At 54.7% G+C, this 26,472-nt stretch overlaps 1 protein-coding gene across 6 annotated transcripts in view; it reads left to right on the top strand.

Annotated features, from left to right (window-relative positions):
- The window catches only part of ARHGAP26 (Rho GTPase activating protein 26), a 99,873-nt gene that overhangs the window by 24,377 nt on the left and 49,024 nt on the right, over positions 1 to 26,472 (top strand). For all 6 annotated transcript variants that reach the window (XM_038150491.1, XM_038150489.1, XM_038150494.1 and 3 more), the window contains exons 10-12: positions 1,821 to 1,915; positions 9,231 to 9,309; positions 24,035 to 24,071. In XM_038150491.1, the coding sequence (XP_038006419.1) occupies positions 1,821 to 1,915; positions 9,231 to 9,309; positions 24,035 to 24,071 (211 nt within the window). The remainder of the gene's footprint in view (positions 1 to 1,820; positions 1,916 to 9,230; positions 9,310 to 24,034; positions 24,072 to 26,472) is intronic.

The following is a 26,472-nucleotide window of genomic DNA, read 5'->3' as shown; positions in this document are numbered from 1 at the left end:
GCTCCACACGGCTTCCTGCTGGCACAGGGAGCCAGCTGTGGGCAGGGAAGCTTCTAAAATTAATTTCCTCTTGCCTTGGAGCATATCTTCATTATAGCTCAGCATTAACATATCCCAGCCCTGTAATCATCAGTGGCTGTACTGTGTTTTGTCTGGTCCCTTCTCATTTCAGGGCTCTCCCAGCACCCAGGGCTGTGGGAGCTGCTGGCAGCAGCCTGAGCCCCTCTCCAGGCCAGCCTGGAGCCCCTCCCCAGGGCTGTGCTTGCACCACCCTGGCATGAAATGCTGCCCGTGCTGGGGCAGCTCTGGCTGGGCTCCAGGGCCTGTCAGTGGTGCCCACCATGGACATCTGGGCAAGGAGCAGCCCTGGGGCCTGGGGCTGCACTGCTGGGAGTTCTGGGCTCTGGCTGGAGCAGGTGCTGAGGTGCTGCATGAGGAGACCCATCACTCCTGGCTCACAGGTGGCACCAGCCCCTCGTGACCTTGGGCTGTGGCCAGAGCTGGGTGTTGGTGGGTCTGGAGCAGGGGCATTCCCTGAGTTCTGGGAAGGGAGCTGGGCAGAGTGGGAGCAGCCTTGTGCTGGCTGGGGGCCACCAGGGCCAGGCCACTGCCACACCTGGGGACAAGCCCTGCAGGAGCTCTTCTGTCCCCCTGGGTCTGTGCTGGGTCCCTGTCTGGGACAGGAGAGCTCTTGGTGGGTCAGAACTGTGGAAGCACATGAGGACAGCCAGGTTAGGGCTGTTCTGGGGCAGGTGCAGAGTCCCAGCAGAAGAGCATCTGCAGCAGTGCCTGCACCGTGCAGGAGGGGCTGGGAGCTACAGGGCAGCAGGAAAACTGCTGCCAAGGTGGAGGCATGGCGGGATGGGCAGGACTGAGAGCTGGGGAGTGTTGTGGTTGTCAGGAGCTGAATGGAGGTGGCAGTGGGGAGGAGATTATGGATAAGAACTGGGGAGTGACCCTCCCTGGGGGGATTTTATGGAGGTGTAGCTGTGGCACATGAGGACATGGATTAGTGGTGGGCTTGGCTGTTCTGGGCAACTTTCAGACTCTTTGATCTTTGAGGTCTTTTCCAATCTAAGTGATTCTAAATATGTTTCCTGGAAAAATGGTGATGTCAGGGAACAGGGTGGTCAGCCAAGGTGTCATCAGGAACAGCACAGAGGAAAGTGTCTGTCTCCAGGAACTCCTTCAGAATTCATTTTCTTTTAAGTCATCAGTGGAATTTCACAGTTGCAGAAGTGTCTGTGCTGAAGGGCTGAGGCAGGATTCCCTCCAGCAGAGGACAGCAGTGCTCACAGATCCTGCTGGGTCGCTGCTCAGCCCTCTGGAAATCCAGTATGGCTTTGATGCAGAGAGGCATTCTCTGGGTGGGAGAATGGTTTTGTCATTGCTTTGTTATATAATAAACATTTTAGACATGTTTGCTCCTGTTAAGAGCCCTCGTGTGCACGATGCTGCCAAAAACGCAGCGTGGAGTGCAAACTGCCAGCAGGTCTGGGGAGTGTTGTTCAGCAATGGAAAATAAAGCTGATTTTGCCCAAAAGTTGTGGTTCAGCAGCAGCTGCCCACATGAAGAATGGGTTGTGTGGTGCTTTATGCACGGATGGAATCATGGGCGTCCTGAAGGGAAGGCTACTCTTGAAAGGTTTTGGATTAAGTAAGGGTGAAAACCAAGTCCTCCTGTCAGAGATGTAAGTGGATGTTTTTAGCAGGGTGATGTTGCCAGAGCCCCCCAGGTTGGAACCTGCTCATTGACAGCTGGCACAGGCCTGTGGCTGTTGGTTGTTCTCAGCCTCAGCTGTGATTTTGTCTCTTCTCAGGGGGAAGATGAAGCTGTCACCCTGAAATCCTGCACGCGGCGGAAAACAGACACCATTGAGAAGAGGTTCTGCTTTGATGTGGAGGCTGTGGATAGGTGAGTGCTGCCAGGAAGCCCCTGGGGCTGTGCTGACCGTGTGCAGGGAAGGGCTGTGCTCCTGCTCTTGGCTGTGGGACAGTTCCTGCACAGCTCCTGCACAGTTAGGCACACCCTCTGCAAGTGGAAAGCATTAGTCCATGGAATCACACCTTTCCCAGCCAGGTGCCCTCCGTGTATTGAGTCAGTGCTTTGGTTTACAAGTCTCTCTGACTCAAGTCTCTCTGACTTCAGGGGTGTTTTAGCACTTCTGCAGCCTCTGGCCACACAAGGTGAGCAGTTGCCAGCCTGAAAAGGTGCTCTGTGGCTGTTCTGGGAGGGGTGTGCTGCCTCTTTCAGCACTGGGTATGTGCTGGAATAGTGTCAGCTTTTCTACTGGGCTGGCTGTTACTGGTTCATCGAGGATGATGATGATTGACTCTGGCTCGTGCCTCCAGGCACTTTCATTCCTTTTTCCTGAAGAAGGAAAACACTTCTGCTGTGACTTACGGCACAGCAGCTGGACCAGAGGTATGTGTGGATTCAATCTCCGGCACCCAGGAGTGAGAGCTGTTGCCATATCAGCCAGCATCATGCATGGCTTACACATACAAACAGGAAAGCCAGGCTGGTGTTGCTATTCCAAGAGGAATTAGTCACTGCCTCGGGTTTCCCTCAATGCAGAAGTTCACAAAAGCAAAAGTTCACAAAAGCAAAGGCGCTCAGTGTGCTCTCCCAGTTGTGTGCCTGTCCAGCTGTCCTCCCATCTGCAGCAGTTCCTTGGAGGTCTCAGAAAAACCAAGTCCATTAAAATCTGGGTGTTGAATAATGCTGGAATAAGCCCTGGTGCCTCTCCCTGTCCAGCCTGTGCTTGGGCAGCGTTTTGGTGCCAGCCCGTGGCAGGGAGGGGTTGGGGTGATGGAGCTCTGCCTGTCTTGGCTCAGGGAGGAGATAACCTGGGGCTGCCTCCCACTCTCTGGAGCTGTGCTTCTCTCCAGAAAGCTGCACTGTTTCTGCTGACACAGGATTTTTTTTTTTTGCTTTGCCCTGAGGATATTTTTTTATAATGTGAAAATCAAACTAAAAAGTGGGAGAAGGAGAATGGAGCCACAATAATTTTCTTCAGCGTGTTCAGAGGCAGCTGAAGCTTCCCTTGATGTTTGGAGCCTGCCAGGCATGGGATCAGGAGCTGCTCCAGAAATCTGCATGCTCTGTGTAAACCATGGCAGTGGAGTAGCACAGGAAGGGGAAACCTGAGGAATTTCTCCTTTCGTGTACACATCCCTGCTGCAGGGATTTGCCTGGGAGAGCAGGACACACCTGAAGGAAAAGGCTGTTTTTTTCCCAATATACAGGCAGCTCTGCATTCTCTTGGTGTTGTCAGAATTGACAGAATTTGTCATTAGATGTGTAAAATACTGGATAGTCCCAAGATAAACTTATCAGGAAGATGAAACAACAAGTTTTGCCACGGCTGAAGGAGGCTGTGATGTGCCCAGCCTGTCTCCCTGTTCCTGGGGTAGATCTGGGCCCCAGCAGTGCTGCTGGCAGGGGCAGGGTGTGCTGCAGATCACCTCCACCTTGGCAGCTCCAGGGCTTGGGCTGTCCTACCGCTCTCAGGCAGCCTGGAGGTGGCAGCCTCGGCCGTGCTTCAGAGCCTGCACAGGAACGGGCTTTTGTCAGCCTTGCATTTTGGGAGCTCAGACAGCGCGGGCTGCGGGGCTGGAGCTCAGCAGTAACGCCCTAAATAGCACCAGCCACGAGCTGTTCCTTCCTAGGTGGGAAAAAAAGTGCGTTTTTCTGCTGTAAAGATGATTCAGCACAACCAAGCTGAAAATCTGGAGCCTGATCTGTTATTACAGCACTGCTTCCTTGTCGCAGATCCCAGAATAGTTTCTGTTGGACCTTATAACTCATCTCATTCCACCCCCTGCCATGGGCAGGGACACCTTCCACTAGGCCAGGTTGCTCCAACCCCCATCCAACCTGGCCTTGGCATTTACAAATAGCTCTCATGTTCAGTGGAGCAAGTCAGAAGTATTGTTCTGTGTTGTTAGAGCAAAATTAACCCCAAATGGTGTTCTAGGGTCTGGCCGAAATACACCCCCAGCGTGATGGATACGTGTTTTACTGCTGATGGTCTTTTTTCATTAACTAAACTTGTTTGTAGCCTCTGCACATTAAGTCAGGTTTGTAAACAAGGTGAACAGGGATGTCAGCCAGTGTCTTACAAAATGAGCCTGGGGAGGAGGAGTATCTCATTTGAGTGATGACAAAGGCTTTGTCGTTTAGGATAATGTAGGTCATTGCTCTGGGCCAGGACCAAACTGCTTCTAAGTGCCAGCTGGCTTTTAGGGGAGCAGGAGCTTTTCAAATGCAGGGTTTGGTGTGTCAGGAGAGCAGTGAGCTCTGCAGGTACCACCACTGCCCCAGGTTCTGCCTGGGTGCCCCCAGGGTGACTGGCACCACACCTGGACACAGTGGAACTTTTGAGCAGAATCCCAGAGCCTCTGAGGTGGGAAAAGACCCCCAAAACCACTGAGTCCCAGCTGTGCCTGATCCCCACCCTGTGCCCAGCCCAGAGCACTGAGTGCCACGTCCAGTCCTTCCCTGGACACCTCCAGGGATGGGCACTCCAAACCTCCCTGGGCAGTTCCAGTGCCTGAACCCCCTTTCCATGCAGAAATTGTTCCTGAAAGAATTGGCACAGGGGCTGGGTGGTTGGCACAGGGGTGGCAGAGCTGCCAGGCACCTGCCAAGTGCTCCCCTGAGCAGATGGTGATCCCCAGGAGGGCTGTTGGCCTTGCTCTGGGCATGCACTTGAAGATGCAGGGCTGTGGCAGTGTCAGGACCTGTCCCCTGCTGCCCCGTGCCAGGTGAGCCAGCCCTGCTGCACTGTGCCCGTGCCCGCAGCTCCTCAGTGCAGCGCAGCCTGTCCCCGTTCCTCTGCCGGTGTCACCTTTCCAGCGACCTTTCAAACAAAGCCTCGGGGGCTGTCACAGGCGGGGGAGGGATGGGGTGTCACATTGAGGGAGAGCCTCCTTCCCCTCGGTGGCCACGGTGGCCCCAACCCCTGTGGGACGTGCTGGTGGCTGTGCTGGTGGTGCTCCGAGCTCTGCCTGGGCACCCAGACTTTCTGAGGGCAGGGTCAGCCTCCCCCTTAATTCCATCTTTGCTCCCAGCATTTTGGGGCTACATCTGGCTGCTGGTGCCTGGCCCAGGGCCGTGGGGTCCTGTCAGGGCTGTTCTGCTCTGCTCAGGATGGGAGCCTCTCTGTGCACTCGGGATGGGCGCGTCTCTGTGCACTCGGGATGGGCGCGTCTCTGTGCACTCGGGATGGGAGCATCTCTGTGCACTCGGGATGGGAGCATCTCTGTGCATTCAGGATGGGCACATCTCTGTGCACTCGGGATGGGCCCATCTCTGTGCACTCGGGATGGGCCCATCTCTGTGCACTCAGGATGGGAGCATCTCTGTGCACTCAGGACTGGGCACATCTCTGTGCAACTATGGGAACATCTCTGTGCACTCGGGACTGTGAACATCTCTGTGCACTCAGGACTGGGCACATCTCTGTGCACTCGGGATGGGAGCATCTCTGTGCACTCCGGATGGGAGCATCTCTGTGCACTCAGGACTGGGCACATCTCTGTGCACTCAGCCCAGCTCAGCCCCTGTTATTAATGCACTCTTGTGTGTTTTCATCAGCAGTTTAGATTGTCTCGCTGTGATAAGCTGCTACAGCAGTTGGAAGTTCTTATCTGTTTCTATTGCTTTCCTTATTTGTTTGTTTTCCTGGAAGAAGGAAAAGCTATTGCAGTTTCTCATTTTCTCAGCGTGCTTAGTCACAGCTCCTTAAGGCCAGGCCATTTGTCACAAAAGCTGAGATATTGAGAAAATTCAAATTTCCTGTGTGGTCCCATATGGGTAAATCTTCCATTTTTAGATTGTAGCATATTGAAAATATTCTTTCTTATTAAGTGTTTGCCATGTTCTGCTCTGCTCTCACCTTCCTACACTCACTCCATTTAGAAATGGATTTCTTCTGATCCCAAAATGTCCCTTCCCCTCCTTGTGTCCCAGAAAAAGGCAAAGGGGTTTGGTGGAAGATGTGGAATGCAGGTGGAAATGTGGGATGCAGCACTTGGGAGTGAATCAGCAGGTCCCTGATCTGTTTGCCACAGCAGCTCGGGTTCCAGGAGGGTGTCCTGCTGCCCTGATGGCACAGCTGGGGCGGGCTGGCTCCAGTGGGTCCGGGTACATCCTGTGTGTTGGGAGGAGGTGGGAGCTGCCCCACAGCAAAATCTGTATTTACTGTATGTTATCGTTATAAATAATGATCTGCAAAAGTGACCCCCAGTATTCGGGGTCATTTGTTGGGTGAGGGGACAAGGACAGATCCCTTTTGCTAATCTTTGGGGAAGGGAGGTCAGAGCGGGGTTTTTGCCACGGCTGTGGGAGGGGCTGCTCCTGGGGAGGCTCGGTGAGGATGGAGCTGTGTGCAGGCAGCGTTTCCAGCAGGGCTGGGGCTGGCAGGAGGCCGATCCAGTGCCAGCCGACCTGGCTGTGAGCACACAAACCCCGTGGGCATCGGCCACATCCATAATGAATGAGGCGTAATGTGTGGGTGCATTTTAAATTTATCGCAGCCAGGAAGATGGTTCTGCTCAGGAAAGTGATGCAATGGGTGCCCTGGCAAATAAACACTGGGGGAGGAAATGCAGGGCTATTTGCAATGGAAATTGGGTTCGATTCAGTTTCACAGCCCCTCCCCTCATGCTGTTAAAGAAGTTTGACTTTGAAGTGAAGCCCGAGGAGTTGTTATCTGCTCAGAGGCAGAACAAACATTTTGCTGTTATCACCTCTTTGCCCTGTGCTGAGGGAAGCTGGCACTCCAGATACCAGCACTGCCACTCTGGGATCGTGCTCTGCTGTGAGTCCAGTGCCCAACACACCATGAATGGAGGGTTTAAATTTCTCTGCTCTATTTCTCTGGCTAAAGAGACAGAAATCCCAGTATTTACTTTCCTGTGTGTCTCTAGCTGAGCTAGAGCCCTTCCAGGGCTTTCTGACTGAGGTGTCTGTGCCTTCAGCAGCAGCTTGGCTTAAAGTCAGACCTAAGCCCTGGCTAAAGTGGCCACTGCAGCTCCCCAGGTACCAGGGGCTGCTCTTGAGTCACTTTGTACCTGCACAACAAGGAGCTTTGTGCAGTGTTTTGAACATATTTGCTGCTGGATGTGGAGCATTTTCCCTCTCAGATGAGGCGATGGTTAAGTGGTTTCCTCTTCCCTCTCAAGTGAGTAAACTTCCAAACCACTAAGCTGGTGAGTATTGACTGACTCACCAATGGGATTAGCAGAGATCAAGCACATTATGTCTGGTTTTTGGACCTGGGCACAGCTTCCACTGGTGGGACAGTGCTGAGCTGCCGTGTGCCTGCTGAAAGCTGGTCTGGTTGGATGGGAGTGGAGTTAGAAGGGTTAATCCTCAGCTCCTGGCCTGTGTGTGCCACAGAGCAGCAGCAGAGGGGCCAAGCCCACCTCTTGAGAGCCCCTGTTAAAGTTTAATTTTCTTACAGGCTCTTATCGAGGACCAAAGGGCATCTGCAGAGTGTTGGTGCAGCTCGCGTTTTCCAGCTGCATCACCTTGGGAAGTTCAAGTTAGAAATCACCCCTCTCCCCAGGCTTTATCAGGTTTTGGGGGTTGAGTACCTAACAGCGCCTACGTGCTCAGTGGAACACGCTGCAGGTGGTTGGCAGTTCCCGAGGTTTAACCCCCTTCCCTTCCCTTCCCTTCCCTTCCCTTCCCTTCCCTTCCCTTCCCTTCCCTTCCCTTCCCTTCCCTTCCCTTCCCTTCCCTTCCCTTCCCTTCCCTTCCCTTCCCTTCCCTTCCCTTCCCTTCCCTTCCCTTCCCTTCCCTTCCCTTCCCTTCCCCTCCCCTGCTCTGCGGGGCTGGGAGGAGCAGCATCAGAGGCTCTCTGCTGTCACAGCTGTGTGTCAGAAGCCCCACGGGCAGAGAGCACAGCCGCCCCCCTGCCTGTGTGTCCCCGTTGCCAGGGAATCTGCTCGCCGTGCTCCGGGGATGCTCGGCTGCCGTGTCTGGGAGCAGCCGGGGAGGGAGCGGCAGCGCCAGGCCAGACACACGGACAGGTCTCTCTGTCTGTCTGTCTGCCTGAGCCCGGCAGCAGCGCTGGGGGGGATGTGGCCGCCCCTTGGAGCTGCAGACCCAGCCCAAAGGCACAAGGCTGGGGAGGAGCAGGCTTAGCCAGCTGTGCACGTTGGGATCCAGGCTGCAGGACGGGCCGGGATGTGGAGATGGAAATCCTGGGAGCTCACGGCCAAGCACGGCACAGAGAGATGGCAGCCCCTGGTGTGGCATCACGGCTCCCACCCTCCGTGTCCCCACACCCCCACACCTGAGGCTGTGCAAACGCTCTGTCTTGCCAAATCCATCCTCACCCTGCTGGTCACGCTTAACAGAGCAGGAAATGGAGGTTTGAGTCCTTGGATGGAAAGGGTGGTCCAGGAGTGGACGCTGTGTCCACTGAGGAGTGTGGAGGTGGCGTTGGGCCTCAGGCAAGGGCAGTGCCACTGCTGTCCCCTGCTCCTGTGCTGTGGGTGCAGGCCTGTCCTTTCCCCGTCTCATTACAGTAAATGAGCAGTCCCAGGGCTGTTTGTTGGAGGCTGGATTGACAGGGCAGCTCCGGGCTGTGGTGTGTGTGACAGTGCTGGGGGCAGGAGCGGCACCCTGGGCACCCTGGGACTCCTGCACTGCTCCCCCTGTGAGGCTGCTGCAGGGGACACGGACCAGCGCCGTGGCACTGCCACTGCTGTGTCTTACAGCAGGGTACGGACAGGGCCGGGGGACTGGCACAGCCATGAGGGCACGGACGGCTCGGGGATGAAATGCTTTGCACAGCAGAAGGTCTTTGTGAGCCTGGTGCTTGGGGTGCTGGTGAGACACGGGAGCTGGGATGTGTGGGGCTCCTGCTTGCTTGGTCACCTTCCTTGCTTACCTTCCTTGCCTTCTCCTGCTGTTGCATGGACGTGCTTTACCCAGCGCAGGTGAGCTGGCTGGCCGAGGGCCAGAGGAGGAATTTGGCACCCAGCTCTTGCACAAAACCACTGGAAAGGTGTGTTGATTGTTGGAGATGTCCAGTGCTCCTTGCTCATTCTGGTCAGGACCTTCAGGGATGTCCATGGCTTTTGTTGTCCTTGTGCTGGGGCTCGGCTAGGAAGGAGCTTGTCCTTCCTTCTTCCTCTCATGAAAAATTCATCTTTGCCACCTTTGCTTCCCGTCCCGCAGCTCATTGACGGCGTCCCCTTTCTCTTGGCAGGCCCGGCGTCATCACCATGCAGGCGCTCTCGGAGGAGGACCGGCGGCTCTGGATGGAGGCCATGGACGGCCGGGAGCCGGTGAGCAGGAATTTGGGGCAGAAAGCAGAGGAGATGGTGGCGAGCTCTCGGGAGCCCGGGGCAGAGCCGCTGTCACGCAGCGCCTGCCAGCCGCGAGGGAGCTGGATCCGTGGGGCAGCCTCTGCCTCCTGCCAAGAGAATCGTTTAATCCCTTGGTTAAATATTTGAGGTAATACTGTATCTCCCGTGCTTGGATTGCTTGGAGGTGCGGTGGAGAGGAGGAGGGTAGGCTTGGCCAGCACAAACATGCTGCTCTGCCGTGCTGAAAGGAAAACATGGCAAAAAGAGCAGTGGAAGAAAATACGTTGTAGATTTCCAGGGCTTTTGGAGTCCCGTGGCTCCTTGGCAGCCGTTTCTGGGTCTGGTAGGGAATTGTACGTTTCGTGTGAGCGGAGGAGTGTGGCCCCTGTTCCCCGTGTTTGCTCCTGCTGTGCCAAAGGCTTCCTCACCTCTGGAAGGGATTCTGGAGGTTTGCAGAAAACTCACTGTTGTTAGTTTTTATTTTGGAATGCATTTGCAAACCTCGCTGCCAGCTTGAAGAGCGTTGGCTGGTTCTGAGCGGGTCCCTGGGGGGTGCTGGGTCACGGTGTGGCCCATCCCAGCTTCGTGTGGTGACTCTCCCGTGGCACTTATGGCACTGCTGAGCAGCCAAGACAGTCTGTGGCCTCTGTGCCTGCTCATGGCCAACAGTGTTTTGGGATATGGAGAGAAGCCATGTGGAGAGCCAGAGCAGCCTGGGCTGTTCCCTGACAGCCCGTGTGGCTTTGGAGTGGTGTCTGTGCACCGGGCTCGAGCCAGGCTCTGGCAGTCAGAGCAGAGCCATGCAGGGAGTAGGGTGTCCCATCCCAGCACAGCCTGCTCCCACAGACTGGTCCTGTTTGAGCAGAACCCCCCCATGTCCATGGAAAGGCTCTTGTTTGTCAGGAGAAATGCTCATTGGAGCCAGGTGAGGCATGGACCCACGAGGCTGTTCTGTGAGCGCTGGACTTGGTCAAGCGCTCGCTTTTGGAACGGGCAGCAGCTGGGAGATCGGGAGGCTGTGTGTGGGAGGTGCTGCCCTGCATTTCAGGGAAAGGATTGCGTGGTGGATTGCAGCCAGGCCCCAGCCTGGAGTTGTAGATCCATCAGGTAATTCAGGTAGGACGGGAGCTCAGGAGGTTTCTGGTCCAGCCTCTTGCTTAGAGCAGGTTGCTCGGGGTGTTACCAGTCGGGAGCTGAGAGCATCTGAGGGAGGAGAGGGCACAGCCTGCCTGGGCTCCAGCCCAGCTGCTTCCCTGGCCTCCTGACCCCAAGGCTGAACCTCTCTTGTTTCAATTTACACCCACCCAGAGAAGCTGTGGTTGCCCCATCCCTGGTCCAGATGCACACTGGACAGGGCAAGGGGTAGGACTGGATGAGATTTAAGGGAGGGCCTTTCCAATTTAAACCTTTCCATGATTCTCTGGTTCTGTGGCAGCCTCTGCTCCCTTTTTTATCATCTGTTGAAAAGGGGCCCTTGTTTGGGAGAACCAGCCTGCTCTTCCACCCTTGGCTCTTGACCCCTGGGGCAGCTATAGTGGCACAACCTTCTCCAGTGCAGGTGCCAGCTGTCTTGATCCCTCCTAGAGAACCCCCTGCCTTGATTCTGGTGCACCCTTTCTTCAGAAGCAAAATGGGCACTGTTGCTCCTAATCTGGATGGAGTCTTGTGCTCCTCCAGCCTGCTCGCCTGCCTCCCACTGCCCAGCTCTGCTGGGAGCTCTGTGGCAGGGATGGCAACGCTGCCACGGGAGCTGCAGGAGAGCGGTCACCCAGCTGTGTGGGAGCTGCTGATGGTACCAGGGTGCAGCACAGGAGCAGAACCGGTCTGCAGAGGTGCAGACACACATCCTGGGTGCTTGCAAAGAGCTGTGCATGCCAAAGGTTCTGTGGAGCAACCAGGACAGGACTGCCTGGATTATCCTGTTGCAGAATCTGGTCACGAGAACTCCTTCCAAACCACCCCGGTGCTGGTGCCGCCTGCGTGCTGCTGCTCTCCCCTGTCGTGCCCATCAGCCAAGGTGAGGGCAGCTGGCTCATCCAGCACGTCAGGGCTGTGGCTGTGCAGTAATGCCATACCTGTGGCACTTAATTGCTAATGGCTTACACTGCCCTTCCAGGTGTGGGGTGGGAGCGATGGGAATGCTGCCTGCATGGAAAGCGATCCAAGAGACACTTTGCTGCTGAAGGTGGAGTGTGTTGACACATGAGGCAGCTCCTTGTCCTCAGTTATCCTCCCCCATCCATCAAAAATGCAGCTGTGGGCTGTTCTCTTTGGGTTCTTATCTTACAACACCAGGGTGCAGCATGTTATCTTCGTGTTACCTATTCCACAGGGATTTCCTTGAGCAAGAGATGAGGATTTAACCTTTGGACTCCTAGAAATACCCATCCTGTGCTTTGACTGTATTTCTGTAACCAAAGAACCCTACTGGAAAGAATGTCTGGTTTTCCTCTGATTTGACTGTAGAGCGTGGGGAAGGATTGGCACGGTGGGGATGGTAATTCCATGAGCAAATTCGGGCTGTGGAGAGATTAGCGCGGACTGGAGTTTGTTTCTTAATTATAATGAAAAAAGTAAACCCAAATGTCAAATTACATCTTAGTGAGATTTAAACATAGAATGTGGCTGCATTAGCCAAGACATTTGTCACAACTTGAGAAGATTTACGCTGTGTCTCACAGTCAGAGCAGCCTCCAGACAGCCCTCATCACGCCGTTAACTCTTACCACTTGTTATTCATTTGGATAAAGCCCCCGTGTTGACTTTGGGTTTTCTTCCATGCTGCTGAGGCTGGAAACAGGAGAAACTGCTAACTCCATGACGGAGCAGTGGTGGTTGGTTTTGTTAAGATATTCAGGATCAGTTTCTTATGGATTTTCTCCTCTGCTAACGCAGTTTGCAAATGTATGTGGCGGAGGCCAGAGCGATTCTGAAACTTCCTTGGAACCTGAGTCAGGAATAAAAGCTGTGTTGGCTGACGGTGGCTGTGCTGGGCTGTGGGTTTAGGAGAGGCACAAATTAGGCTGTGTCTTGTGGCAAAGAACAAGGTAAGCGTTTAGGTAAGGTTGTGGTGAGTGAGTGTGGAGGAGGAGGAGGAGGCTCAGGTGGCCCTTCTGGCTCTGCACAGCTCCTGCCAGGAGGGGACAGCCAGGGGTCAGGCTCTGCTCCCAGGAACAGGGACAGGAGGAGAGGGAACAGCCTCAGGCTGGGCCAGGGCAGGCTCAGGGTGGACAGCAGCAGGAATTTCCCCATGGAAAGGGGGCTCAGGCCCTGGAACTGCCCAGGGAGGTTTGGAGAGCCCATCCCTGGAGTGTGCCAGGAAGGGCTGGAGGTGGCACTCGGGGCTCTGGGCTGGGGACAGGGTGGGGATGATGGGCTGGGAGGGCTTTTCCCCCCATCGGTGCCAGACCCGGGGCCAGCCAGAGCCGTGGCCGCTCCCCACTAGATGGCAGCTGAGACCGGCCACTCACGGCACCTGTGCCCGGGGTGGCACCGCACCCCCGGACCCCCTCCCTGCCCCGGCAGCGATGTGACCCCGGCCCGTGCCCAGGGGCTCGGGCTGCTCGGACTGGGGACTGCGCTCGCCTCCCGGCTGTGTTCCCAAACTCACAGCCCCAAACCCCCTCTGTCCCCCCGCTCTGTCCCCCCTCTGTCCCCTGCCTCCTCCTGCGGTGTGTCCCCTCAGGGTCTGCTGGCTCCTCCACATGGCCTGGGTGCCACGGCCACTCTGGATGTGCCTCTGGAGCTCCCCGTGCCCTGCCCCTGTCCCAGTGCTCCTGGTGGCACACCTGTCAGTGGTCCTGGAGCTCCTCCAGCCCTGCTGCTGGAGATGCCACCCGTGTTTGTGTGGCAGTGACAGCAGAGCCCAGCCCCACATTCCTGCCCAGCACACCTCTCACCTCCTCCTTGGATATTGCTTCTGGGAATTCTTTCTGAAATAGTTTTTCATTTTCCTTGTCTAATTATACAAAATGGTGAGAGATTTATTTCCCAGTAGAAACGCTGTCCTTTGAACTCACTCCAGTGCTTTCAACCTTGGCATTCCTGTTATTTTGGCTCATTCAAAAAATAAATTCACTTGAAGGACTCCAGTCCCAGTGTGGCTGCAGGGGCAGGGACAGGCACCCACTGCTCACCTTCCCAGCCCATTGTGCTACCCTGGGACTCACTGGAGCTGCGGATCTGCTTTATCTTGTGAATTCATTCCATCTCAGTTACCAGAGATGGTGGAAGAAGCCTCACCCAGAGCATCTTTGAGCACAGCTGGTGGCTGTGGCCTGAGCTCTCTGCTCGGGAGTGGGCGAGTGCCGGAGCGATCGCCGTGTTCTCTGCTCTGCTCTCCCCAGGCTCTGCTCCGTGCCTGCCTCTGCTGCGTCTTCCCTCACAGCCTTTTTCATGCTGAGTTTTGATTATGCTCTCAATCCCACAGACGTGTTTTTGTCAGCTTTCTGGAAAATGTGTTTTTTTGTGTACTCTGTCTTGCAGGTTTTCGTGGCCTTCATCCTGCCTGGGTTTGTTTGCTTGTAGCAGATTTCTTTTGTTCTTCTCTATGACCTGAGTCATTCCTGTTGCTGCTTCTCCATCTCCCTGTCTCTCCCTTTAGTGAACAGAACATTTTTTCCCTACTCTGCCCACTCCTAATGTCTAAGTTTCTATTGTTTGCTGCTTCTCTTTGCCTCTGCTCCATTGCCCAGCCCAGACAACCCAGTGAACTTTCCCTGAACTGGAGCTCAGTCTCTCCCTGCTCTGGGGGCATCGGTGCCACCCCCCAGCGCAGGGATGAGTGGTGGTGAGTCCCACTGGGACCCAAACTGGCCCAAGGGAGCCCCTGCTTGGCTTTTTTTGCATCCCACAGCTCAAGATTATTGCCCCAAAAAGTTATTTGTCCTTTTTGGGGACAGGGTGGTAGCAGAGGATCCCCAGAGAAGCACAGTCCACGTTAGTTCTCGGATCACGTGCTCTTGCTGCTGCTCCCTCCCTCTCCCTCTCCTGTTTGGTAACCCTTTAAGCCTGTAATAGCAGTAACTTTACATGGCGTTTGTAAGCTTTTATTTTGCTTCTAAAGCACTTAAGCCAGTGAGGTCTTAAGCTTTGACTTCAGGCTTTTATTCCTGGTTCCAGCAACTGCTGCTTCAGTGGCTGAGGGCTCGCCCAGCTGGAGTCCCTGTGGCTGCCGGGGTTTGTCCTCTGCCTGAGAAGCTGTTTCAGAGAAGAATACTTAGAGAAGTGTTATAGATAATTTTAAAAAGAAAAAAAGAGCCCTCTGGATTGCTTTTACACACCTAAAAGTGCTGTCCCACCCAGTTCTGGCAAGTCTGTGACCTCTTGTTGCAGCTGTGTTGTCGGGGTGTCCCGGAGCAGAGCAGTGCTCCTGTCTCTGGTGTGAATACCTCCCTGTGTCTGTAATGCATTCCTTGCTCTTCCCTGGGGCCTGTGCTGCAGAAATTGGCTTGCAAAGTTTGGCTTTGCCTGGACACGGGGCTGGCTGGTCCCAGGACACCAGTTGGGTTTTGCTCTCCCTTCGGGAGATGGTGCCTCTGGTGGGGACCCAGTGACAGCCCCTTATCTCCTTCTGTGTTGTCACTGCTGATACCCCTGAGAGGAGCTCACAGGGGTCAGGGCTGGGGATGTGGCTGTGGGTCCTGGTCCACAGGACATGGCACAACACACGTCTCCTACGTGGGACAGCCACTGGCTCTGCTGCAGGTGTGCTCTTGGGTTCTGGGCTCAGGCTGGGGGTGAGCGTGGTGCTGAGGGGTGGCTTGGGTCTGCAGGGTGCCTGGGCAACGGGGATAATGGAACCTGGATTGCAGCACAGATGTGGAACAGGATGGAGCAGTGGCTTGCAGCAACTTGTTTGTGAGCCTGGGCCCAGAGAGGTGAACCAGCCTCAGGGCAGGGAGCAGGGTGCTTGCATCCAGTGATTTGGTGTCATGGTTTGGTGGGAACGTGCTGTCCACCCTTCAGCCATGCTGGCAGCCTCAGCAGGGAGGCACAGAGCCTCAGCTGGAGTGACAGACCAAAGAGAGCATACTCACTTGCCTTTCCTCTCTTTATCACCCCTGCTTCGAGTCATTTGATCAGGCAATTCAACAAACATGTAGAAATTCAGGGAATAGCTCCATGTTGGGAGAACAAATTTCCCTGCCAATTTAAATAGACTATTAGAGTATTGTTTCCTACTTTAAATTAAAAATTAAAGTAAATGGTTCATGCTACAACGACTCGCAAAGCCAGCCTCTTCCATTATTTCCTCCTTTATTGGGTCTTACATTTGGTTTTAAGCAGTGATTTACTGTCCTGCTGCAGCCCCACCACCTTCCCTCACCCAGGGGTTTTTCTTCTCCCAGCTGCAGCCCCAGAAGAAGGTCTTTGGACTCTGCTGTTTTGATAATTTTATTTCTGTGTTCACCCTCGGTTTGTCATTCCTGGCAGATCTGTGTGTGGAGCTGGGCTCTGCAGGATCAGGAGCAGGGCTGGGGTCAGGAGCAGGGCTGGGGTCAGGAGCAGGGCTGGGATCAGGACTGGGGTCAGGAGCAGGGCTTGGGATCAGGAGCAGGGCTGGGATCAGGAGCAGGGCTGGGATCAGGAGCAGGGTGGGATCAGGACTGGGGTCAGGAGCAGGGCTGGGGTCAGGAGCAGGCAGGCTGCAGGCTCAGGCCATGGCAGGGTGGATGTGTGCCGTGCTGCCTCTCAACCAGTGTTTGTTGGATGGTGGCAATGGTGATGGGGAGTGCTGGCAGCCCCTGGGGTGGGTACAGGCAGGGCAGGGGGTTTCCCAGGGAGGTTATGAGTGTGGTGGAATTTCAGGTTCTGTCTGGAGAGGGATAAAGGTGCTGCTGCAGTTTTGGAGAGGGACACCAGGAGCTTTTAAAGCCTCACTGGGCTGGCTCCCAGGTCCAGCAAAGAATCTTGTGCCACATCCCAGGATTGGTCCAAGAAACCTCTGCAGCCACCCTGGGCTTAGAGAAGTCTCTCTGGGAGAGGAGGGATGGGACTGTGTCCCCTTTGTGCTGCTTTCCCCAGAGCCTCAGGGTCTCTGCTGCCCCACACGTGTCCCCAGGTGCAAATGGGGATTGAAAGGGGTCTCACCTCAGGGATGTCCCAGTCCTTGAAGCTCCAGGCAGCGGTGACTGAGCCAGTCCTGGCACAAAGCCACCACCCTTGTTCGGAGCAGCCGGGCAGTGTCAAACCTCTTTCACAGAGGAGGAGCGCCAGGCACGGCTGTGTTACAGTTATTTTAAAAATAAAGATGACACTGTCATTTAAAATTAGGCTGGTTTTGATGTGTTGAGAGCCCGTGTTCGTCAGCAGACGTTGGGAGGAGGAAGGGCGTGTGTGCTGGCTGGGGCTGGCCAGGCTCCAGGCAGAGCTGCCGGAGGAGGATGTGCAAGTTGTTGCTCAAGCATCCCAGAAAACTTGGGGGAAGCTTAGAGCAGTAGAAGTTTTCACTTTTAATCAGTTATCTGAGTGATCCCAACATGTCTGCTTCGCTGGACCCGCTTAAAAATGCCGCTCTGGGAAACTTTAGGCGCTTTAGTTATTCCAAAAATGTATTTTGTTGGAGCAGTTGACCTTTAGCTGTGTTATTCCGAGGCTGCCGCGGGTCTGACACGCTCCGCTCCCCTCGCTCCCACACAGCCCCCAGCGTGGCTGCTGCTGCATTCCCTGCTCCGAGCGAGCCATGGGAAGCTGGCAGTTTGACCCAGGTAATTTTTTCCCTACTTCTGACCCAGGTGATTGTTTCCTTGGGTGACAAACACGGTTATATAACTGCGCTGAGCTAAGCAGCCCAGCTGGCTGGCGGGGAGCCCGGCTGGCCTCGGCTCCAGAGGCCCTTGGGAATGCCTGCACTTGTAATAAAATGTGGGCCTGTTTTTAATTAGAACCATCCTTTAGCTCAGCTCCAGAGATAGAAGAGCAAGACCCATGTAGGGGATTCAAGCCCCCCAGATGCTTCGTTTTTGACAGATTTTTCTTTTCTGTCTTTTGATCAGGCCCAGGGTAGAAGTTTGAAGCTGGAATTTATGTTGGAAGGAAGGAGCAGGAGAGAGAAAGGGGGACACGAGGTGGGAGATGACTCCGACTGCGATGAACAGTAGGTTGGGAGGAAAGGAAGGAAGGAAGGAAGGAGCTGCCAGGGTCCCTGGCCACCCTCTTCCAAATGAACAGCTTCGTCTGCATGACATAAACCAGCATTCACAGTGGGTTTCTGCTGCCCTGCCAAGTTCTCCACTTGGGGAAGTAAGGCATAATTTTCCCTCCCCTCCTGCTGCAGAGAGGTTTGCAGGGATGTGGGCTGGGAGAGATCATGCTCCTATCTATATCCTTCTGGCTCCCCGAGCAGGGAAGGTTATTTCTAACCACAACACAGTGTAGTCTAGCTCTGAAAATCCTGCTTGTAGTATGAAAACCTGGCTCTCAGACAGAAATAGAACAGGGTTGATAAGGCAGAGCCAGAAACAAGGGCTGATTTCATCAAGGTTGCCAGGTGTCCTGCTTTTAACAAGGAAATAGGCTTTTTGAACATGGGCTTTGCTGGGATGCTGCTCCAGGGCTGTGTCCCAGTGAAGCAGCTCTGCAGTGCTGAGCTCAGGGGCAGGTCTGGAGGGTCCCTCTTCTCTTCTTCCTTCTCTCCCTTCTTCCTGTGACCCCTTCCCTGCTGCTCAGGGACAGGGTACGGGCTGCTCCCCCTGCCCCAGGCCTGTGCCATCTCTGGGTGCCAGAGCTCCAGTCCTGCTCTGGCCATCCCTGTGCCCATGGAGGGCCCTGCAGGACTCGCTGGGGACTGTGGGGACACGATCAGGCACATCCCTGGTGTCCTGGTGAGGAGGGCAGCAAGAGGAAAGACTTGTTCCTTCTGTTGCAGGGCAGCCGAGGCGTGCAGAGGGATGTGTGGGATCCCCAGCCTTCCCTGCTCAGGCAGGGCTCTCTGTGAGCTCCGGGGTGCTCGGGGTGCTGCAGACACCCAGCAGCAGCTGAGTCAGTCAGGGTGGCCAGAGTCCAGCTGGAGCACTGCTCTCCAGCCCATTTGCCCTTATAAAAGGGTTGCAAAACACTCGTGTGGAATGTCTGTGCTCCTCCTGCCCATGGCTCCCCAGTCTGTCCCAGCGTGGCTGGGAAGCCACTTGGGCTACCAGTTCTGAGGGAATGTCATATCTATTTATACCCCTGGGCTTGTGCATCTCTAGAGCTGAAAGTTGAAAGACTCATTCCTGGCTGTTTGGAGGATTTCTGAATATGAATCACAAGGAAATTGCATAACACTGCAGCATTTCCTCCCATTGCTCTGGACCTTGCAAACACCCCGCTCCCCCAGGGAGAGCAGGGAACTCTGGCAGGACTGGCCCGTTCTGAGAGTCCAAATGGAAAGTCTGGCTGGAAGGGAAGGTCCCAGCACCAGTGAAGGGAGTGTGAGGTGGAATCTTCCACGCCAGGGCATGGAGTTCAAATCCTCCTTCCATGGAGATCCCCCTCTCTGCAAAGCAGGGCTGCTGGCCTCCTGGTCTGCAGTGCTTTCCCCAAATCCCTCTTTCCTCTGGGCAGCTGGACAATCCTTTCCTCTAGATTTTAGCCATTTCATGCCAGTGGTGGAAAGATTTTGGGAACTGTGCTGAACACTGTGCAGCCTCCAAGGGATGCTGCTTCGGTTGGGCCATTTTTAGATTTTAAACTTTAGAGGAAAGTGAATGAAAATGAAATGAAGCAAGTGCCATGGGAAATCATAGCCCATGTCTTGTGGAGGTTAATGAGCACCATGGGCAACAGCGTGACCCCTGAAATGAGGAAATAAAAATGAAATTACTCAACATCATCTTTTTGTGTTCCCCTTCCAACCCCCAGCTACTTCCTTTTCCTTTTCCCACAGGCCGGTGTCATCCCAAACCACTCACATATCCATTTGCTCTTTGCACATCATGTGTGCAGTTTGTTTAGGATCAGTTGGAAAACTGATGGGTTGAATTCTTCTTGATTTATCTGTGCATGAGCAGGAAGTGCATCAGGTGATGAAGAGTGGCTGTAGGACTGTTTCAGGCTCTGGGTGGTGGCTGTAGGAATGTTTCAGGCTCTGGGTGGTGGTTGTAGGACTGTTTCAGGCTCTGGATGGTGTCTGAGGGGTGTTTCAGGCTCTGGATGGTGGCTGAGGGGTGTTTCAGGCTCTGGGTGGTGTCTGAGGGGTGTTTCAGGCTCTGGGTGGTGGCTGTAGGACTGTTTCAGGCTCTGGATGGTGTCTGAGGGGTGTTTCAGGCTCTGGATGGTGTCTGAGGGGTGTTTCAGACTCTGGGTGGTGTCTGAGGGAAGTTTCAGGCTCTGGATGGTGTCTGAGGGGTGTTTCAGACTCTGGATGGTGTCTGAGGGGTGTTTCAGGCTCTGGATGGTGTCTGAGGGGTGTTTCAGGCTCTGGATGTTGGCTATTGGGGCTGTAGGACTATTTTAGGCTCTCAGTGATGGCCATCAGTGGTTGTGGAGGTGGTTTAGGCTCCAGATGGTGGCTGTCAGTGGCTGTAGGAGTATTTGAGGCTCCAGATGGTGTCTTTCAAAGGATTTCTGCTGAGGAAAATCCACAGCTGATGTCTGCATGATCCACAGCTCCAGTGTTGGGTGCAGGTAGTGGCAGCACTGAATTCAGAGGGGGCAGGAGCAGGTGCAGCACCTGCATTGCTGCTTCTGCCCAGGCTTTGGTCTGTGAGAAATTTGGGACACGGATCCAGGAGCCCGCACTGGGTGGGAGGGAGTGACCCCCAGCTCATCCCTGGGCTCTAGGGGAGCAGGAGCTGCCTCCTGGGCCGTGTGTTCCTCTACCACACCCTCGAACATCTCAGAGCTCTTAATCATCCCTATAAAACCATTTCCTCTGCAAAACATAGCATGTATTTGGTGAAATGTCTCATCAAAGGAAATAACTGGTTCTTTGATGAATTATCTTAAATATCAAGTTCATAATTGAGTGTAGTGCAAGTGTCAAAGCAGTCGTGAGTTGTAACTGCTCTCATAAAATTTATCTTTCTGGATTACTTACAGATGCATCTTGGAATTTTTCAATAATGGCTTGTAAAGGCCTTCTTTAAGCTCCCAGACAGCAATTATCCTGCAGGAATGAAGCAGCAGTAGCTTCTGCTAAAAAAAATTATACAGTCTGGTTTTGTTCAGGATATTTGAGCATCTACAGTAGGAGTTTAGAAAACTAAATACGTCAAGGTCTGTAAGTTTTGTACTATCTCAATATATATTTTTTCTATACACATCACTTCTGAAACTGCCTGGGAGGATAATTTGGCTCTGGAAATACAATCAAATGGGAATAATTAATGAGAGCGAGATGTTAAAGCATGGCAGTGCTGCAGGGCAGGGATTTGTCTCCACGTTAGTCAGCAGTCCCAATTCTGGGAGTTTTATAACCCCAGCCACAGGCCCTTCACCTCCCAGCCATGCTTCTTCCCTCTGATTTCCCACCCTTTGCCCGTGACTAATACTGGAAAGTGAAAGAAGCTTTTTATTTCACGAGAAGTTCTCTGGGTTTAGGGCTGCTTTCTCCAGAGCGTGTTACCAACAGGAAAAACAGCGTGTGGGCATGAGAATACACTCATTTAATGGTGTTTTACTGTCTGTGCTGGGCCGTGTGTGTCTGCAGAGCTCCTGCTGCCCTGTCCTGGGCACAGCTCCCACGAGCTGTGTGTTGGATGCTGCCACGCTGGGGGTGGCACCGTGCTGTCCCTTCGTGCTCCCCTGGCCAGGGCTGTGTGTGAGGCAGCCCCAGCCAGCCCGGGCATGGCAGTGGTGCAAATACATCTGAGAGAGAGGGAGAGGGGGGGAGAGCAACCCAGCACTTGGCACTGGTGTGGAAGAGGTTCAGAAGAGCTTTCCCCAGGTGCTCCCAGCCCATCTCTCCCAGGACAGAGGCTGCAGCCCTGGGCTCGGTGCTGTGTGTGTGCCGTGGGAGCAGCAAGAACCTCTGTAGGATTCTGCACCCTTCCCTGGGGGGACGTTGGTCCATGAACTGACTCGTGTGTGTGAGGCTTAATCTTCAACTGCATCTTGTGCTTGAAGCCCTGCCTGTTATCAGAGCTGTTCTGGAAGGAAGATCACCATCCCTAGGGCCAGGCTGGGCAGGAGTGACCTCGGCCAAGGCACGAGCCCAAGGGGTCCAGAAGAGCAGGGCCACTGGAGGAGCCTCACTCCTGGACCTCTTATACAACAGCCCTTTCCTCAAACTTGGAAACTTTCTCTTATCCAGAAAAATCTCCCTCTAAAGGATTTGAGGCAGAATAGAAGTATTTCTTGGAAAAGGAAGGGGTATTGCAGACTTGGGGCTTGGCGAAAACCCTGCTGGTGTAGAGTTGTGTTAGTGGATTAGCAGAGACAATGGATAAAAGGTTTGTCCCCAATAAGATGGGTGTAGGGTGGCAGTGTCTCTGTGTTTTATGGCTGCTGTTGACCTTTGTGTGAAACTTCCCTCTTGCTGTGTGCACACTTTGCAGTTAATGGCAAAAGCATATTGTGTTTCCTTGTCTGCCCTTTTCCCTTCTTTTAAGAGCAGTCTCTGGTGGTAACAACCTCTGTTGTTTCATGGATCCAGGCTGGAAGAGCAAATGTGCAGGCAGAGGATGTCCCTGGAGCTGCTGTGCTAGGAGTTGGAATGGCTTAGGTTGGAAGGACCCTAAAGCTCCTCTCATTCCACCCCTGCCATGGGCAGGGACACCTCCCTCTATCCCAGGGTGCTCCAAGCCTGATCCCTGGCTGTGTTCAGTGTTGCCTGTGCGTGGGGGTGGGCCAGGGCACGAAACCTGTGTGTGATCCCAAGGAAGGGCCGTGTGTCTCCAAGCCCTTGACAGGGCTGAGCTCCCAGTCCCTGCTGGGAGCCTCAACAGACACACTGAAGCTGGAGAACTTCCTTGGGGAAGGCTGACTGTGGTGGGGCACTGCTCTCAGGGGAGCCTGCAGCTGTTTTCCTTCCCTCTTTCCACTTATTTAATTTTCTTGATATAAACACTGTTCCTAGAGGAGAACTCACTTGCTGACTGCAGCTGGTTTTGCTGCTGAATCATCCCCCGCTTGCCAGATGTGGCTGATGGATTTTCTCTGCAAACAATCATCTCTGCTCGCTCTCGTGTCACCTAGCCAGGTGTCCTGGCAGGAGGAGAGGGAGGGAAGGTGCTCCTTGGAGGAGTCAGTCCCTGCCCAAAGCCCAGTTTTGAGCTGCTCCATTCGATTTGTGCTTCCCTGAGCACGTCCTGGGTGGTGGAGCTGATCCTGGGTGGTGGAGCTGCCGTGCTCCTGCTGGTGCCCAGCTCAGGAGTGGCCTGTGTTTGGGTGACCTCCAGGGAAGGGATGTGTTTATGTGCCCTGCTGGTGGCGTGCCCTGTGGCACACAGCCTTGCTGGGTGTTTTTGGTGGCGGTGGCTGTTGGGGCACCCTGGTGAGCAGCGTGGTGAGCTCTGCCGTGCCAGCAGCGCCCGAGCCTGGCTCTGATCCTCTGGGAGCATCACAGGCAGCTTCCCAGCCTCGTCCTGCAGCTGGAGCTCCCGGGGGAGATCCCCCCTGTGGGGGCACAGAGCCCCCCGGGCCCCTGCTGCTGCCAGGGGCTGGGATGGCTGGGGCAGGGCCCTGCCCGCAGCCTCCCCCCGTTGCTGCTGGGTGTTGCTGTCAACATGGCCTTTGGAAGCTTGCCTTGCCTGCTGGCTATTTCGGGAGGCAGCATGTGATGCAGGCAGCTCCCCTTGCAGGGGCTCCCAGCCCTGCTCCCCACGGCTTCACCAGCCCTGTGTCCTGTCCAGTGGGCAGTGCCCCCTCGGCAGGATGCTGCTGGAGGGCTGGGATGTGTGTGTGTGTGTTCCTGGTGGCACTCTGAGCACTGAGGGATTATTCTAAACCATTTTACTCTGTTCAGCTGGAGAAATACAACCTGTCTGAGGGCTGATCTTCTTACAGCTGCTGTTGGTATTATCCTGGGCTTTTAAAGTGCCCTCACATCGTGATTAAAACCTTCTGCCAGTGTTTTCCCTTTTCATTGTATGCACTGAAATGTCACTTTACTCTGCAGCAGCCAAGCTGTGGTGGTCGGGGTGGGAGGAGGAGTGTGGGTATTGGAAGGCTGGAGAGGCTTGGGATGGAGTCCTGGTGGTGGCTCTGCTGCAGGCAGTGCTGCATGCATTCAGTGCCTCATCCTGCTGCGCTTCTTGTGCTCTCTAAATTGATGGCATTTCTTTTCCTCTCCTGCTCTTTGCCTGGCTCGTTTGCTCAGGCTGTACCTGAGGAGGGTGGTACCTGCTCCCTGCCCCAGTTGCACCTACCAGAGGTTCCTGTAATGCCCGTAAGGGAATTGCTTTGCTCTAAGTTTATATCCTCTCTAAGTGTCCTTCAGGAGAGGAGTCATAGAACCATGGAACAGTTTGGGTTGGAAGGGACCTTTAAAGGTCATCTAGTCCAACCCCACCTCCACTTTGTTTAGAAACCTCTAATTCCTGTTTTTACCTGGTCCATCCCATTTGCATTCTTTCATTTTAAGAGCTGTCCCAGTCAGTATTTTAACATAACTCCAGGGCTGGGCCAGCCCAGCATTTGTGTGCAGGAGGTCATGGTGGTGTTTGGGGACCTGGCTGCTGGGGGAGGTCCTGGCAGCAGACACACTGTGGTGACACCAGCTGTGCCAGCAGTCCCAGCTGGAGCCAGGGTCTTCATAAGGCTTTCTGCTTGTGTTTTCCAGGTGTACAACTCCAACAAGGACAGCCAGAGCGAAGGCAGTGAGTATTCTCGAGCCTGACCCCTGAGAGGTGGCTGAGCTGTGGGAGGGGTCAGCAGGAGATGCTGGTGACACTGGGCTGTGCTGGGCTCCCCAGGGCTGGGGGGTGACAGGGCTGAGTGTGGGGACCCCGGGTGGCCCCAGGGAGAGCTGAGTGTGGCACCCAGCAGGGACCAGGGGCAGAAACCTGCTGGGGGGACATGGGGCGTGGAGAGCAGTGCCAGGCAGTCCCTGCATCCCTCAGGGTGTGTCCCCACCCCAGTGGCACTGCAGGGTTCTGGTGGCCTCGGGACCTGCTCCTGAAGTTCAGCAGAGGGATCAGGTGACACCTGGGACCAAGCAGCTCTTCTCTCTGAGCCAGAATGTGCAGGGTGAATGTGTCTTTCCAAAGGGGAATTGGAGCAGGAATATAGGAGTAAGGAGGTCCTGCCTTGTCAAGATTGTCAACAAGAGCCCTTAAAAATAAAAATCTTTTTATTGTAGTTCAGGCAGTCAAGTCCCTGGGTCAAGAAAGCACTTGTTTTTCTTCCTAGAGGTGCAGTTGCACCTGGTCCTGCCTCTTATGTCCTGTGTTTTAAAACCCTTAATTGAGCCATTTCCCAGTAGGTTGGATTTGCCATAATTGCAATATCCAGCCCCAGTCCCTTCCCTCCTTCCCTCAGAGCCAGCAGTCGGGCAGGGCCAGGCCCGGGTTGGTGTTCAGTGCTTGGTTCATTTTGGTGCTGCCTCAGACACGACATTTTCATCTGGAGCCCGAGCATTTTTCTCTCAGTAATTGGTATCATTTGCAGCTAATGTTCCTCACACCCATTTCAGCCCTTGCACAAAGCAGTCTCTTCCCCCTCTGTGGTTTCTCCTTCCTTTGATCCTCTCGGGCATCAGCGGCACATCCATCTTTTCCTGCACGGCTCACCTGGCTCTGTGCCTCCCAGGTGATGCCGGCAGAGCTCAGTGCCATGCTGAGCTGGGAAGGGCAGCGTGGCCGGTGCCCCTGGGGTGGGAGCCCTGCTAGAACAGCTCCTCTGCTCTCTTTTTCCCAGAGGGCAAAAGGAGTTTGTGGGGTGCAGAGCCCAGGGGTGGCTCAGCTCCATGCTGCCCGGCCATGAGCTGTCCCTGCTCCGTGTCCCTGCACACAGCTCTGCCAGCTCTGCACCTGCTGGCTTGGCTCAGGAGACCATTTGGATGGTCTCTCTTAAAAATGAGCATGGTCCTCCCTGTCTGTCCTTGTCTGCCCCTCCTGGTTCTGGGGGCAGGCTGGGACCCCTGGCTGAAGGTGCTTCTGAACCCTGTGCTGTGGGCAGAGGGCTGGCTGCTCCAGCCTCACTAAATCCCTGTGTCAGAGCTCTGCCTGCCGCCCCAGCCTCTCTCAAATTGATCCAGCAGCCGGCTGTGTGCCAGCAGCCCTTGATCCAGGATCCTCCTGTAAGGACCTGCAGCGAGCGTGGTGATGGAGCGGATGCAGCTCCTGCCCCTGGCCCCCTCCTCACCTCTGCTTCCTGCCTGCCCTTCTGGGAGGCTGGAGGTGCCTCCCAGTGCTGTGGTGGCACTTTCAGGACGTTGTAATTTTGCAGAGCTTCTGGGTTTTCCGTCCTGCTGTGTGGCCAGATGGCCGTGGGCCTGTGGGTGATTTATCCTGGAGTGCTGTGGAGGGGGAGGAGGCCGAGCAGAGGGGCTGAGTGGTGTCACTGAACCATGAGAGCCAGGGGAATTCAGATGCTCTAGTTTGCTAACCAGAAGGACTTGCCCTGCTCCATGGAAACAAATCCTCCAGGCCATTTGTGCTTGTTGCATGGAACAGCACAAAATTCCTCTTTTCTCTTCCTTCCCACCACTTCACTCTCCATCTTCCACATCCTCTCTTGAGTCCCTTTGGCTGCCCTGTCTACTGTGCCCTTGTCTGGGTGCTCTGGCCCTTCCCAGCAATCCCAGTCATGGAATCACAGAATATTTGGGATTGGAAGGGCTTTAAAGCTCCTCTCTTCCCCTCCCTGCCATGGCAGGGACACCGTCCACTGTCCCAGTTTGCTCCAAGCCCCATCCAGCCTGGCCTTGGGCACTGCCAGGGATCCAGGGGCAGCCCCAGCTGCTCTGGGCACCCTGTGCCAGGGCCTCATCACCCTCATTGTAAAAAACTTCTTCCATTTCTCTAATCTGACCCTCAATCTACCTTTCCCAATCTTGGTAGCTGACTGGTAGTTAGAGCCCTGAAAACTCCTTTCTGGTAAGACCTGAAAGCTCATTCCTCTGGTCTCTGCTCCATGATTTCCCCCCTCCTGTGTGGCTCTTATTTCCAAAATGTCTTTGAAAGAGTTCGAGCCAGAGATGGTTGATGGCACAGGAAGGTGTGGTGGGGAGGCAGAGGAGCTGCTTTGACCTTGCAGTGCCCTGACACACAGCTGGAG

The sequence above is a fragment of the Motacilla alba genome, chromosome 13, assembly GCF_015832195.1.
Source record: "Motacilla alba alba isolate MOTALB_02 chromosome 13, Motacilla_alba_V1.0_pri, whole genome shotgun sequence".
Lineage (NCBI taxonomy): Eukaryota > Metazoa > Chordata > Aves > Passeriformes > Motacillidae > Motacilla > Motacilla alba.
The sequence above is the reverse complement of the archived record's forward strand: the minus strand, read 5'-3'. Positions and strand labels throughout refer to the sequence as shown.